This window comes from Eriocheir sinensis, chromosome 36, assembly GCF_024679095.1.
Source record: "Eriocheir sinensis breed Jianghai 21 chromosome 36, ASM2467909v1, whole genome shotgun sequence".
Classification (NCBI taxonomy): domain Eukaryota; kingdom Metazoa; phylum Arthropoda; class Malacostraca; order Decapoda; family Varunidae; genus Eriocheir; species Eriocheir sinensis.
Window position 1 is genome coordinate 6,335,651 of NC_066544.1, and position 14,594 is coordinate 6,350,244.

Here is a 14,594-nt window from a genome sequence, read left to right on the forward strand (position 1 = left end):
TGTCAGAACTTGGGGCAATGGTCAAAGATGTCTCCTCTTTGCTCTTCTATACAGTATCATGATAATTAAAGATGATATATTGTCAATTAATGGGTCCCCGTGTAATAGCCCCTTTAGAATGAGGTAGAGTGAGTGACCCAAGTCTGCCTTTCAGGACCTTTCAAGACCATTATCTAGACTAGGTTAGGAACAATAGAGCAAATTATTTTCTTGAGGTTCCTTGAAGACTATCTTGCTTTTAATAGAGGTGGCTCCATAGAGTGGGTGGCACGCTTGAAATAAATATAGTACTTACTTGCTTACCTGTTGAAGTTTCACCATGGTCAACTTGGAAGTCCACCACCTCCACACCTTTTTTTTTCTATCTGGGCGCACTTGGTCCGGAATAGAGTTTGATCTTGCTCCGCAGGAGGCAGGACCGTGTGGAATAGGAGGCTTGTGTGGCAGTTGTTCCAAGAACTTGTCCAGTCCTCTTAAAAGACTCAACGGGCCAGTTGGCAGTTTGTCAGGTCCCTTATGTCTCGTGGAAGGCTGTCGAATAGTCTTGGACCGACATTATTGAAGCTTGTTGAGAGGAGGGTCTTGTGACGTTGGAAGGACGTGTCTAGAGCTCATCAGGGTTAGATATACCAAATTCTCCATGATCTTCCAGGTGTAGATTATGCAGTACCTTTCCCTCCTCTGTAGCGAGTAGGCTACAGTTTCAGTTTCCTCAGCCTGTCCCAGTAATCATCATGCAGGACATTACTCAACTTTTCGCTGAAGGTCCTTTGAATTTGTTCCAGCTTTTGGATGTCACTTATTTTGTCTGGCGACCGCAGCTGACACAAGTCTTGATAGTACAAGGGACAAGGCAAGGATGAGAGACAAACTATGTCTCTCATCCTTGGGACCAAGGATTATAGTATATAATCCTTGCTTAGGACAAGGAATAGATATCCCTGTGTATATGTTGTTATAAATGATGTTCGTTTGAACACATAAAATATAGGCAACATCAATATTGGAAATTATTTGATAATTTTGTATAATAGTCTGACTTATAATACCGCTACAAGAAAACCAAAAATATTTTAAATTCAATAGTGAGCGCCGCGTCGCCATGTTATGAGTGAGGTGAGGGGACGGCTGCCACGTGTTGACAAGGAGAGGTAAGCCTATTATCACCATGTATGAGCTACACTGATCTTCCAATATAAAAAATATCGATCCAGAAACCACCACTGCATGGTGCTGTAGCACATTTGCGTCATGATGAGGGAACAGAAATGTATAACAGCTGTTCAGTAGCTCAGCGGCCATGCAGCTTCGCCAGGGTTGAGCACTGAGCATGCTGCAGAGCGCCGCGCCCTACGTTCCAGCCATAGCCAGAAGTGCAGCGTGAACACGGGTCGTCCTCAAGATTGTGAAACCCCTTGGACGTGTGTCGATTACTTATTAAAGTTATGGACAGCCTGTCGCACGGTAAAGCCTTGGCATCGGGAAAGTCTTGAGAATGTAGCGTGTGGGGCGGCGCTGCCTCGAGGTGTTATTACAGAAGTACGCTCGTCTCGGTGCAGAGGAACCCTTTGGGCTGTAGTCCATCGACTCTAACTTGAGCCCTGTGGCTTGGCCTGGGGAAACCCCCATTGTTTACAGATCTATAGCGATAACCTATACATGGCGATCTGTCTTACTGTTAGTCTGTACGTTATCTATTTATGGAATATATATATATATATATATATATATATATATATATATATATATATATATATATATATATATATATATATATATATATACATTCATAATACGACTGCATGGTGTTATGAATGGCTTGGGATTAGAGGGAAAGACAAAGACTCAGTAAACCTTCCATATCACTTGGCAACGTGGCTCATGCGACGTTGCCGCCTGACGGACCTTAGCAACAGGCGCCAGCCCGCACCATTCAGTGGGCAGCGTTACGCCACAATGGACAACTCTGAAGTAGATCTCACTCGCGCTCTGCACAGCCATTCAAGAGAGGGAGAGAGAGGTAGCGACCCTCTCTGAGGAGAGTAATGAAGTGATGTGGCACCAGGGCGGTCTGGTGGGGAATCCCTGAGTCGCGCCCAAGGGCTCAAGTTAAAATCGATAGACTATAGGATGGAAATAAACTGAGCCACCTAGCACGAGGTTATGCCGACATTGTGCTGTGATTTAGGTAATTATGCAGCAGAAGTTGACGTGCTATTTTCAAGAGACCGGGCTTTTCATTTACTTTTTTTATTTTATTTTTATTTTTTGGCAAAACTTGAACTCTTTCAAGAGGAAACTTTCAGGACACCCCTCCACCTGGACTTGACCTCTGTTGGCCTCCTTTTTTTTTGGGGGGGGGTGCCCCCCATGCTTTAAAAAAAAATATTTATTTCGCTCTTATTAAATAGATTACTGAGAGTGGAAAATGTCCGGAGGTGAAAATGTCCATAAAAGAATATTTATGTATACAAAAAAACAACTCGGTCATTTGCATCGATAATCTAACATACAAGCACACGAAAAGACAAATTTGCAGCAAATAACATAGTCATATCATGCTTGAATGATCTTTGGTTTTTCAAATTCATTGATTGATAGTTCATTTCAGGTATATATATTAAAAGACATCTGGCTCCGCAATTGCATTTAAAGGATATCGTAATAATTTACTGCATGTAAATAATTATTATTAATCTAAATAGCATGAAATAGTAAATAAGAACTGTTGAATGCGATGCTAGGCTGTTTAAAATATTAGGCTACCCATGTTGTTTACATGTAACACATCAAAATTCCTTATGTATAGACACTTACAGAGTCGGATGTCACTTAACGTACCTGAATTAAATGAAGTATGGGTATCTGAAAAGCTATAAATCGTTCGAGTATGATCAGACTATATTTGATATACAAATTGTTCTTTCGTGTGCTTGTATGGCAGATTATCGACGCAAATCGGCACGTTTGCGGTTCATATAAAAAGGCTTGAGGTTTTTTTGAATATACAAACATTCAAATATATCACTGGAAATATAAAATTGATCTTCACGCTATCACGAACTAACAATGCGCAGATGCCACATCTACGTTTGGCAGTGCACATGGACAGACGGAATGAAACGAACTATAGTCACTGATGAAGGCAGGGCCGTATATCTACGTTACAGCCCATCGTGGGCCCTTCCTTAAGGCCCGGGGACCCCCATCTTATTAAGTGTTCGTGGGTCTTTTAAGCAGTAAAATGTTCGATAAAACTACATTCATTTAAAATATTGCTCATTCCAAAATAGCGTTTGAAATTTTTTTTTTTCCACTCGGTTCAACACATGCCCTTTTCTTAACTTAGGGAATATATAGGTAAAATATTCTTAATACTTTTGCATGGTATAGCTATATATTCACAAATAAATCTTGATCAATAAGGATTGATTGATTGATAGTTTATTGTTGCAGGTAAACAACAAGGGAGAAGGGAGGAACATGCCATCCCAACCCCCAGGCAGGACAGAGTGTGAAAAAATGTTGCATAACTTTTGTTTTTTTGCCGGGAATAAGATAATAAATATTCTTGCATAATGCATGCATTAACAAAACGACAATACCATATGAGTGACAAACTTTGCAAATCCCTTATGCAAGAACTAACCAGCACCTTCATTCTTTTATCCCTTCCGCTGGTAAACTCTGGAACAGCCTTCCTTCGTCTGTATTTCCCCCTGCCTACGACTTGATCTCTTTTAGTGGAGAATATCAAGACACCTCTTCACCCGAATTTGATCTCTCTTCTGGCCTCTCGTTCTGTTTTCTTTTGTCGGAGCAGCCCCTGGCGGTCTTTTTTTTTTTTTTTTTTTTAGCTGCTCCCTTGCTGTAAAAAGATAAAGAAAAAAGAAAAAGAAAACTACGAGTTTATTTGTGGTCATTGGCGTAATTAGGACTGACCATTGGGGCTATAGCCTCGAATCTCAAATAGCTATTTTATTTATTTATTTTTTGCCCACACCTATACACCCGGGAAGTGGGACACAACCACCGACTGGTACTCATTCACTGCACGGATGTGGGTCTGAATGGTTGCAATGCCATTTACATACGTTTGTTAATATATATTGAACACAATAGATCACCTGTATGTGTCGGGGTATTGAAATAATTAGTCGACTCGACTTTCCGCAAGTCAATTTTACGCGTATCGAATTAATCAGGGTGTCCTACTTTCTAACCTCGTCAAGCAGAGTGGCGCAGTGGAAGCGTGCTGGGCCCATAACCCAGAGGTCCGTAGATCGAAACTACGCTCTGCTAACTGAAATTTTAAGGATGTTACTTCTGCCAGATCTGATGTCCTCCGCCCTTTCTGTTTTTGTTGTTACGCTCTCTCTTGCATGAATATATGAACGGAAGACAAGATGCTTAAACAGGAAGCCCGTAATGTACACAAACCTGCGGCTTGGGACGGTGTGTGTGTGTGTGTGTGTGAAAAAGATTGCTTTTCAACTTTAGTGCTCTTCGGGGTGTGGAAATTGAAGATAATTTATGAACCAATAATTCAAGGATAGGATAGAAAGGGTGACACTAATTCATTATGGTAGGTAATTGTTTGATAAAAATAACAAATAAAACATTGACCCCGGAGTGACTCGAACACCCAGCCTTCTGATCTGGAGTCAGACGCGCTACCATTGCGCCACGGAGCCGATGAGCTTGGGTTCGGCCAGGTACGTCGTGAGCGTTTTGCCCCACAAAACAGAAAATTACCTTGGTCGGCCATTAGAACTGTACAGTTGGGAAGGGCGTGAAGCAAAAGAAACACCATCCTGACGATACCATATCAACAATCAGCCATACAAATTGTCATATTGAATTATTCCTTGTCTTTTGGTTTCGAAATTCTCGATAGTAAAAGTTTGATGTTATGTTTGGATCGTGGGTAAATAATAAAAACCTTTGTAAAAAGCATGTTTTCGCCCGGGATCGAACCGGGGACCTTGCGCGTGTGAGGCGCACGTGATAACCACTACACTACGAAAACCTGAAGGGTGTATGCGGAGGTACCTAACAAATACCATGGTGTTTTTCATTGACATTAAACTATATAATACATTATTATGTATAGTAGCATTCATTTTACTATTACTCAATCACGTAAATCTAAGATTTTCATTGAAATTTGTTGCTGGTCTTCCAAACAATATTTGAGGGATTTTTTTTTTATATAGATTAACTAGATAAGTTGTCAAAATATTTATAAAGTGAGCTGGTGCTATTGAAACTGAAGTATTTATACCTATTTGTGAACCAATGGGTGTTTGAGGGCCCGTTAGCTCAGTTGGTTAGAGCGCCGTGCTGATAACGCGGAGGTCGTGGGTTCGACCCCCATGCGGGCCATACGATTTTATCCACATCTTTATTAGATGTAAGGCTACACATATCTACATACGTAATGGTAGCCGTAACAGACATGCATATTGCGGAAACGCGCTGCTGGGGTACAGTACCTACTGAAAACATTAATTGGCTGCTGCAGGGTATATACGTACGGTATCGATATCCTATATCTGAAATATTTCATAATTATTAATGCAGTTTTGAGGGATACATCCTGTAGAGGAGTGCTATTCTTTAAAATATATGTATTATTGTAAATGCATTCAGCATTTTACATGGAGAAGCAAAGTTCTCCCTTGTTGTTTACCTGCAACAATAAACTATCAATCAATCAATCAATCAAGTTATTACAGGTGGCGCTGGTAGGAACGCAGGATATGAAAAGATAAGAGATGGTTGAATTTTTTTTTACAGTTTTACTTGCACTTTGTCCCAGGTCGAGGTGGTCTGTCCCTTAAATCTCTCAACTCTGCCTAAAATTAGCAGAAAAAAAATACTAACGACTCGGAGACAGAACTATTTTGACTTAACTGCATGGGTTCCTCTTTTCTATTTCGGGCAGAATTAATTAATACTGGCTGTCGTTTGGAGCCAAATGTCCAAACGTATACGTGGTACCTATATATACTGGTAGAAAAACAAATGTATTTACCCCTGGTAATTAAGGTTTTATAAGGTTTGCGTCTGTGCATGTGTGGATGGTTCATATAAAAAAGGAAATTGAAATTATTGTAGAGTAGAAGTGGATATATCGTTCTTCAGTTTAATTAGAGTTTTCACGCAACTATATTTACAAGTTCATTGTTGTGATGCTATATTACATTGCGGCTACATTTATTTCATATTCCCTACTAAGAAAATTGTAATAGTGAAAACAAACAAAAGGGCAGAGAAGAGAAATGGAAAGAGAAAAGTCCAAAGTACGTATAATCTCAGGTGAAGAAAACGGAGGAAAAGAAAATAGAAAAGCAAAGTGAATAAAAAAACAGAGCTCAGTGCAGGGTGAAGTGATATAAGTGTACGCAGTGAAGTAACTTACTGTGCGCAGTCAAATATATAAGTGTATAGAGTATACCGAGGAGCTAAGAAGAGATACAAAGCGGATCAGCTCAAAGGAAGAAGAAGGGTTGGCTACACTGCGGAACAGCTCAAAGGAAGAAGAAGAGTTGGCTGTACTGCGGTCAGCTGTGGAGAACAACATGGGGGACAACCGGCCCATCAACGCCTTTGCCCAGTTCACGGAGGCCGTGAACAACGCGTTCGACCGGCCCACCACCTGGTTCAGAGGTGCGTAACAGCCAATAACCCACAAAGGCCCCCAAATACCCCACACCGGCACCACTGAGGCAGGGTTAAGGAATGATTTTTCTCGCCTCTAATTCTCCCTAAACCTTCGAGCCAATTTCACAGTCCAGCACAGTGGCTTTGTAATCACCCAAACCAAACCATTTAATCTTCTACACTCCATAATGGTTAGGTTCTCGATGCAACGCCAGATACATAAAGGAACTTCCCGTATGGTTTCCTCAACTCTATGAACACAAAACTACATGATTTTTTTTGTCTTTGATATTGGTTTGGAGGCCTAATCCAGCATGGCAAACTGTGGAAGTGGCCCTAAGTGTTCCCTTTCTCTGAGCAACACCCTGATGGCCTTAGCTGTGAAAGAGTTACGGAAATAGAAATAAATGTTTAGGTGGAAAAAAAGATTAGGTGAAATTGTACAGTGGCACATACCTAACTAATTTGATTGTTTCAAGTGGCAATTATTCCCCCAAACAATTTTCTTGGTTAAGATTTGTTTTAGTACTGTGCCAGTATTTCATTACCTACCTTATGAAACATCACTAGCTCTTCATATATCTTTTCTTCAAACGTTCAACACTCATGGAAACGCTTCCAAAATCCAACTCAAGGACTATTTATTTTTGAAAATAGGGGATAATATCACAAAAGCGCAGCCTCCTCTGGTGGTGGCCTTGGCGGCGGTGCAGCTGGTGTTGCGAGAAATACCTCCTCGCAGAAATAAGTCGCATGTACATGTGGGGGGGGGGGCTCATCCCCCCCTAGTTAGAAGGGGGGGCTCATCCCCCCTCTGGTTAGAAGGGGGGTCGAGGGGGGCGAAGCCCCCCTTTGAGCAGGTCGTAAAGTTCGGTTGGAGTAGTTTAAATATGTTCCCCCACCCTAAACCCTCTGCGAGCTATTTTGCGGCGGCGTCACTGTCACCGCCAGAGGAGGCTGCGCTTTCGTAAATATTATCCCCTATTTTCAACAATAAATAGTCCTTGAATTGGATTTTGGAAGCGTTTCCATGATTGTTGAACGTTTGTAGAAAAGATATATGAAGAGCTAGTGATATTTCGTAAGATAGGTAATGAAATACTGGCACGGTATTAAAACGATTTTTTATTTTTTTTATTTTTTTATTTTTTTATTTTTATTTTTTACATGCTATTCTAGTACAAGTGAAATCAATATCACCATGATTTTCACTGCTAATGACTCCTTTGCCTTCTGCCACAACAAACTTGATCACCTTAGGGGAATGCATGGTTTATGAGTGGGGGAGATCAAAAACTTGCAGCAAGAAAGAAGAATGCAAAATACTCTTCTGCATAGGATACACCAAAACAAGCCAGTTCTAAAATCTCAATGATGTAACAAAGACCAAAAGTGTGTAGGGAAATTCTGCCCAGGAAAACTCCCCAATTCATAGAAATACTGATTTTGATCCCCCCCCCAAAAAAAGAAAATAAATAAATAAAAAAAAATCCCAGGTTCATTAGCTTCTTTGGGGCAAATGGGAGAAGCATAGTGGTAGTATCATTTGTATTACAGTTAAGTTATTATTTGTATTAGAGTTAAGTAAGGTCTGTCAGGAAATGTTAGGGTAATTCTTTACAAGAAGTCTGGCTCCCCCTCTGCCACTCCAGCCCCCCCCTACCCCCCAACACAAGCCTGGGGACCTGTGGAGAACCGGGGATTTGGGGGGAAGGCAGAATCACTGAAAAATTGGCCTTCAAAATTTCCCTAGAAAAATCCCTAAAATAAGGAAAATTCCCTAGTCTTTAAAGTAAGGAAAGTCCCTAACTTTATAACTTCACAGCTAACAGGGGGGCTTTGCCCCCCTCAACCCCCCCCTGCTAACCAAAGGGGGCTGTGCCCCCTGGCCCCCCCACCCCCCTTAACCCGGTAGCAGCGACAGGCCAAATTTGTGGCTTCACCGTGTAGCAGCGACAGGCCAAATTTGTGCCATGATATAAACCTCTCAAAATAGATGATACATTAACTGATCAGAAATGCTTTGATATATATAATGAAATGGTTTATATGAGTGATGATTTTTTCTCCTCTTTCTCGCTTAGAGGGACCATTAAGAATCAAGATCCCCATTGCTACTGGGTTAAAGTACCCCAACCGAACTTTACGACCTGACAGCTAACTGGGGGCTTTGCCCCCCTCGACCCCCCTGCTAACCAAGGAGGGCTCCGCCCCCCCTGGACCCCCCCCTTAAAATACCCCAACCGAACTTCATGACCTGACAGCTAACTGGGGGGTTTCGACCCCCTCGACCCCCCTGCTGACCAAGGGGGGCTGCGCTCCCCCTGGACCCCCCCCCCTTAAAGGTTATAAAGTTAGGGACTTCCCTTACTTTAAAGATTATAGGTGTTCTATAGATGGCACCATGTGAAATTATGCTTGCTATTAATGGTATTAAAGGTTTTTATGTTCTACAGAGAATGTGGTGTCCAAGAACCGTCCACAATACCCCTGGTACCACCAGCAGTACCGTCGTGTGCCCACTATTGACGAGTGCTACACCGATGATATAGTCTGCTTTATTGAGGCCAATGAACAGTACAAGCGAGACAAGTAAGGCATCAATCTAAGTTGATTTAGTGATCATTAAGTTAGGTATGAGAAATAAAGGAAGATTATATGAGAAAAAGTAGGTTACCTAGCTAAGGGAAATTACAAGATCAAGATAGGATTTGTCTGGAAAGAAAATTATTGTTTATGATTGTAGAAGGTCAAGAATTTTAATATACATCCTCCAGCAGCTTTTTATTTACTTTATTTAATATAAATAGTTTTGTGTGTGTCTGGTTTTAGAAATATATAATTAAAGAAGAAAGCTAAAGTAATAGAGATTACTTAAATCATTACTTAGAATTGTGAGGATGTCAGTGAACTGAGCAGTAAAGAAGGTGAAGTAGTATTCTGAAATTATGTGGACTTGAATTATCCCTTCACCTAGGATATGAAGGGAAAAATTCTCATTTACTTAAATCTAGTTAATTTTTAAGTAGCCTTATATGATTATGAATGAAAGTGGAAATCTACTCTGGTAACTATGAATAAATTAGTCCAAAGAAAGTATTGCTCTGCTACTTGAAAACCCCAGTATTTTGAGAATTGTCTCATACACCAAGACTTAAAATACAAGATCGTAAATAATAAGAATACTTAAGGATTAGGATTTAGAGCCCCAAAGAGAAATAAGAGGCCAGATGATAATGTTGATAAACAGACTTCTAATAAAACCTCAGTTTTCGAACTTCATTCATTCCTAAATATTTTTAAACCGATTTTTTCGTAAACTGAAATTTTACCTTTACTTTTATTTTTTTTGACAAGCTTCTCAAAAATTATATCCTCAGAAACACTGTCACTGGTCAACTGCTTTTCCTTTACCCAGATCATCAGCAACTTTCAACTTCTTCTAGGGTCTGCAATCTTTGTTTGGTAATTACTGTCACTCCTTTGGCAACCTTAGCTCCCTTCATTGCTTCTGTTCTTCAGTATGGCACAGATCAACAAATACACCATACTGTACTGCAAAGCAAGATCTGATTGCATCATATGATCTCTTTCTTCACCTCTGTTGTGGTTCTCACAACTTTCCTTTCTAATTTTTTACCTTCACTTCCTATCTTTAGCCCCATGGTGGCTTATTAACTGATAGAATTAAAAAATAAAAAGCACGAAAATAAAGAAAATTTTAAAAAAGCAATGAAAACCAACAACCAGTTCAGCGCAGGTGTTCACAGAGCGAAGGCTGTGGCGTGACTGACATACACCTCGGCCAGTGGTTGCTGGCTGTTAACCTTTAGCTTGCTCATGAACTGAGATTTCATTAAAAAACTGGTGCATTTTTCGTTCAAAAAAAATGTTTGTGAACCATTCATTTAAAAAAGAAAGCCGTTCAATAACCAAGATTTGTCTGTTTATCAATGAAGTAATATTAATTGATACTATATTCTTTTAAACAGACAAGTGGAAAGTGAAATCCTGAGCATTATGCGACAGAGGCAAGAGGACTGCATTGTGTATGAGAGAGAGGACCACCGTGTCAAGTGTGCCACTATCATGGAGGAGTACAACAAGGCAGCTGAAAACTGGTTCATCAAATGTAAGAACTGATGAGTAGATTGCAGTAGGTGTCTGAATCAGGGTTCTTCATATCAGAAATTGCATGCATCAGTGCTGGGTCGTGACAGCCAGCTATTAGAGTTCTCATTTCTTCACAGATAGATAGCTAAATACTAGACAGTGGGAGGTACACGACTCTAGGAAGTTTGCTACTGTGTCGTGAGGGTAATGCTTAAGATGAAATTGGGTTGCATTAAAAAAAAAAAAATATATGCACGTCGGTCTAGATAAGTTGTAAGGATATTGTGTTTCCAGGGAATACGGAGTACCATGATTTTATTCCAGTGATATTAGAGGTAAAGCTGGGGACATGTGCTATAGCTCCATGTGGCTTCAGTTCTCATCTCTGTCTCATTAGCCCATGAGCCTATGGTGGGTAAGAACCCATTTTCTGGGGACACAGGGCAGCTGTGACATCTGGGTTACCACAGTTTACCTTCTCCAGGTTTCCTCAGTTTTCCTTTAATCAACCAGTACAATAAACCCTCACTTTTATTGTCCTGTATATAACGAATTTCAGCCTCAACAAATTTTTTTGGCCAGTGGCCGGTATATGTGGGGATTTGTTGAACAAGTTTGGTAAGTGTGGAATTCAGTTCGGTGGTGGGCCGACTGAACACATACATGCACATCAATCGGCAGCAATGTAAACTAAGCTGACCTAGCAGTACGTATTTATACTCTGGCTCAGCTAAACAACGTGCGGTTCAAAGGTGCCATGTGAGGAATAAGTCAAGAGTACAGAGTTGCCATGTTGGTTGACCCCCCCCCCCCCCCTCTCTCTCTCTCTCTCTCTCTCTCTCTCTCTCTCTCTCTCTCTCTCTCTCTCTCTCTCTCTCTCTCTCTCTCTCTCTCTCTCTCTCTCTCTCTCTCCGAGGATTTGAACGTAATTTTTTTATTTATTTATTTTTTTATTTATTTATTTATTTTTTTACTTACATCAGCTTATTTTAATGTACAGTCAGCTATAGAGAGTAGTGTCACACTGTCCAGTAAGTTTCATTCAGAAAGCAACATCTGGCAACCCCTCCACGCGACATGAAAATTATTACATCCTATCGAAATCATACTGTTGTGGTGATCGGTGGTCACAGGTGCACTCTCCATAATTTTAAGATGGATATTTATCAAAAGTGCCCGTCGCTAACGCTTAATAAATATTTTTTCTTTAGGCTCTGTCGCTACATTTTGACACGAGCTTTTAGTTTTGGTCAAATTTAGTCAAGAGCAATTCTAAGTTGTTTATCAAACTATGATACATTTAAAAATATACTGCACTTATTAAGGGGGATTGTTATGCCTTTTAACTTAAAAAATAAATCCCTGACAGCCGAGATCTTGTTCTTTATTAAAAAAATTATACGTAATAATAGGCTATAAACGTTCACATGATGGCGTCGTCGACCGCGGGCTTTTCCGCGCTCGCACTCAACACACACACACACACACATATTTATACTTAGATATTACGTAATCTTCACGGAGAAATGATTTTAGATTTTTGATGATCTGAATTGTCTTTGAGGCTTTATAGTGACGGGAATTAAGGCTGCGAATTAAACAGACCCTCAAGCCTATTTGCTGTTTGATGGTAAGGAGCATTAGTCACTGCCTGCCTCTGTGAAGGACAGCATTGCACACGGTATTTTCAAAGTTTAATAAGAAAAAGTGTTTCAGACTGTTCGTGATGTTTTACCTCGTCGTCATCATCATCATCATGTAGAAGACATTCATTATCGCATTTCTAAATTAAATTCATGAAATCTGGTATATTTCTAACTACATTATATTATAATATAATATAATATTATACAATATTATAATTTCACGGTCACGCACACACTGTACACACTGATACGCATCACTAACATCACCAGTGAATGCGCCTCCGTGGTATAGTTGCCAGATACCGCTACCAGGCTAAACATTCTGAAAACCATGACACTACTCTCTATCGTCGACTGTACATTCCTTCACGATACAATCTAAACATAATTGTGAAACTACGTATACATCCCAAAATGAAAGGGAAACTCAGTAATAATTGTAGCATTTTTTTAGCAACACTAAAATATGTATGCCATATTTCTTTCTATGCTTATAAAATATCTTCTCCATAATAAGTTAACTGTTTTTTTATATGTTATAATTCTAAGATTAAATGTGTATGCATATTTGCTGATCATATTTGCCATGTTTTTACTTATATTAGAACATTTCTACATTGCGGGCTGGGAGACACGCGGCAACGCTGTACATGGGGAACCTATAGGCTGACCCCGCCCACAACCGCACGTTTAGATGAGCCAGAGTATAATCAGTTTAGCTCTGTCTGCCGGACTTTAAACACCACCACACTCGTTCTTCCATGCCTTTGCTCATCTAATATGACCCCCCCAAAAAAAAAAAAAATCAGAAATGGTCGTAAATAGCGAACTTTTCAGCTCATATAACCAACAAGGTTCATTATATGCGAAAAGTTTAGATCCCTTGGATATAATGGATCTCAGATAGAATGTCAACCCTTTTCCCCAACTGGTTTGTTAAAGCGAGGGTTTACTATACTTATAAAGTACTTAGTATCTCCACCAAGATAAGGAACATATTATTGCTAAAGATAGTAACCTATAGCTGCTAAGGATAGTAACCTATTGCCACTGAGGATAGCACAGCCATCCTCCTTCAGTGAGAAATGGTGCTCCTAGGTGTGGTTCATCACAGAATCCAGTTTATCAATAGGAAACCGAAATTTAAAAAAATGCAGATTATTTACCTACAGCTATATCTGCGCCCTTCAGATGGCGACCTTGGCGTGTATGGAACTGTGAAGGACGCGTACATGAAACAGAAGCACCGCCTCATTTGGGAGCGGCGCCACGGGAAAGTAGGTTCTGGCATGAAGACCAACATGGACTGAGACATGGAAGCTGCTAGGCACCAGGGGTCTACCTACCTCCCTCATTTTGGTAGATATTTTTCATCAAATGGCTACGCTGGGAGCCCAGCTCCCTCATGTCTTTGAATTAAGGTTTCTAGTATATGCTACTAGCATTGTAAATATGTGTTGCTAATAAACCAACTTCTTATTTCTTTGTTATTTCAATCAGTTATATAATATACTTAGCTATAGAAGAGGAACTTATCCAAATATTCCTTTGTGATATTAGTTACCCACATCATATGCAAGCCAGCATGATGATGGATCAGCATCCCGTCACTATGGACCTTTGAAGCCTGGCTGGAAATTCATATTGCTTGAAATGGTAATCTGGTAGAGGAAGACAGTTCACCGTTACTTGAAAAGATTTAAATTAATAGTATTAGAAAAATATGTTAAAACTGCTTTCGTATGTAATATATGAAGAGAACTATCCTCTTTGGACAGTGGGTATTACAGGCTTTTTTTGGTATGTTTGTGTGCTTGTAGCATCGTGTATGGTAGTCAAGTTCTGACCCACATTCACAAGGTGGCCTTGTCATTACACCACATTTTTTCTTTTACTTATTTATTTAATATTTTCATTGTGTTTTATTTTTTAATTGGTGGAACTAATGAAGAGGATAGGTACTGTCGTTATGTGATTTTTACGAGTGCTATGTTTTCTTACTTTGTATAGCACATTTTATCAGTGTATGGACTTTGGCTGGAGTGCTTGTAGTTCCTTGATGATCTGTTGCCCTATGTCCCTTTGGAAAAGAGCACTTTGCTGCTAGTGACCTCTTAGTGGAAAGAAAGAAAATTCTATAAGCAGAGATTGATTTACATTTTTCTCTAG

At 40.0% G+C, this 14,594-nt stretch overlaps 1 protein-coding gene and 3 non-coding genes across 4 annotated transcripts; 2 read left to right on the top strand and 2 right to left on the bottom strand.

The window, feature by feature from the left end:
- Positions 1–4,622: 4,622 nt before the first annotated feature.
- Trnaw-cca (transfer RNA tryptophan (anticodon CCA)) lies at positions 4,623–4,694 on the bottom strand. Its single transcript has one exon. It is a non-coding gene; the product is annotated as a tRNA-Trp (tRNA).
- A 262-nt stretch (positions 4,695–4,956) lies between these two features.
- On the bottom strand, positions 4,957–5,029 carry Trnav-cac (transfer RNA valine (anticodon CAC)). Its single transcript has one exon. It is a non-coding gene; the product is annotated as a tRNA-Val (tRNA).
- Positions 5,030–5,311: 282 nt separating this feature from the next.
- Positions 5,312–5,385, top strand: Trnai-gau (transfer RNA isoleucine (anticodon GAU)). The gene has a single exon. It is a non-coding gene; the product is annotated as a tRNA-Ile (tRNA).
- A 1,029-nt stretch (positions 5,386–6,414) lies between these two features.
- On the top strand, positions 6,415–13,907 carry LOC127007660 (NADH dehydrogenase [ubiquinone] 1 beta subcomplex subunit 10-like). Its single transcript, XM_050878866.1, has 4 exons — positions 6,415–6,672; positions 9,123–9,258; positions 10,659–10,798; positions 13,617–13,907. Exons 1-4 carry the CDS (start codon positions 6,585–6,587, stop codon positions 13,733–13,735), a joined length of 483 nt encoding a protein of 160 aa, XP_050734823.1. The 5' UTR covers positions 6,415–6,584; the 3' UTR covers positions 13,736–13,907.
- The last annotated feature ends 687 nt before the right edge of the window (positions 13,908–14,594 follow it).

Coding starts and splice junctions, on each gene's coding strand:
- LOC127007660 (XM_050878866.1), top strand. CDS start 6,585: ATGGGGGACAACCGGCCCATCAACGCCTTTGCCCAGTTCACGGAGGCC. Junction 6,673..9,122: donor GCCCACCACCTGGTTCAGAG/GTGCGTAACAGC, acceptor TATGTTCTACAG/AGAATGTGGTGTCCAAGAAC. Junction 10,799..13,616: donor TGAAAACTGGTTCATCAAAT/GTAAGAACTGAT, acceptor TGCGCCCTTCAG/ATGGCGACCTTGGCGTGTAT.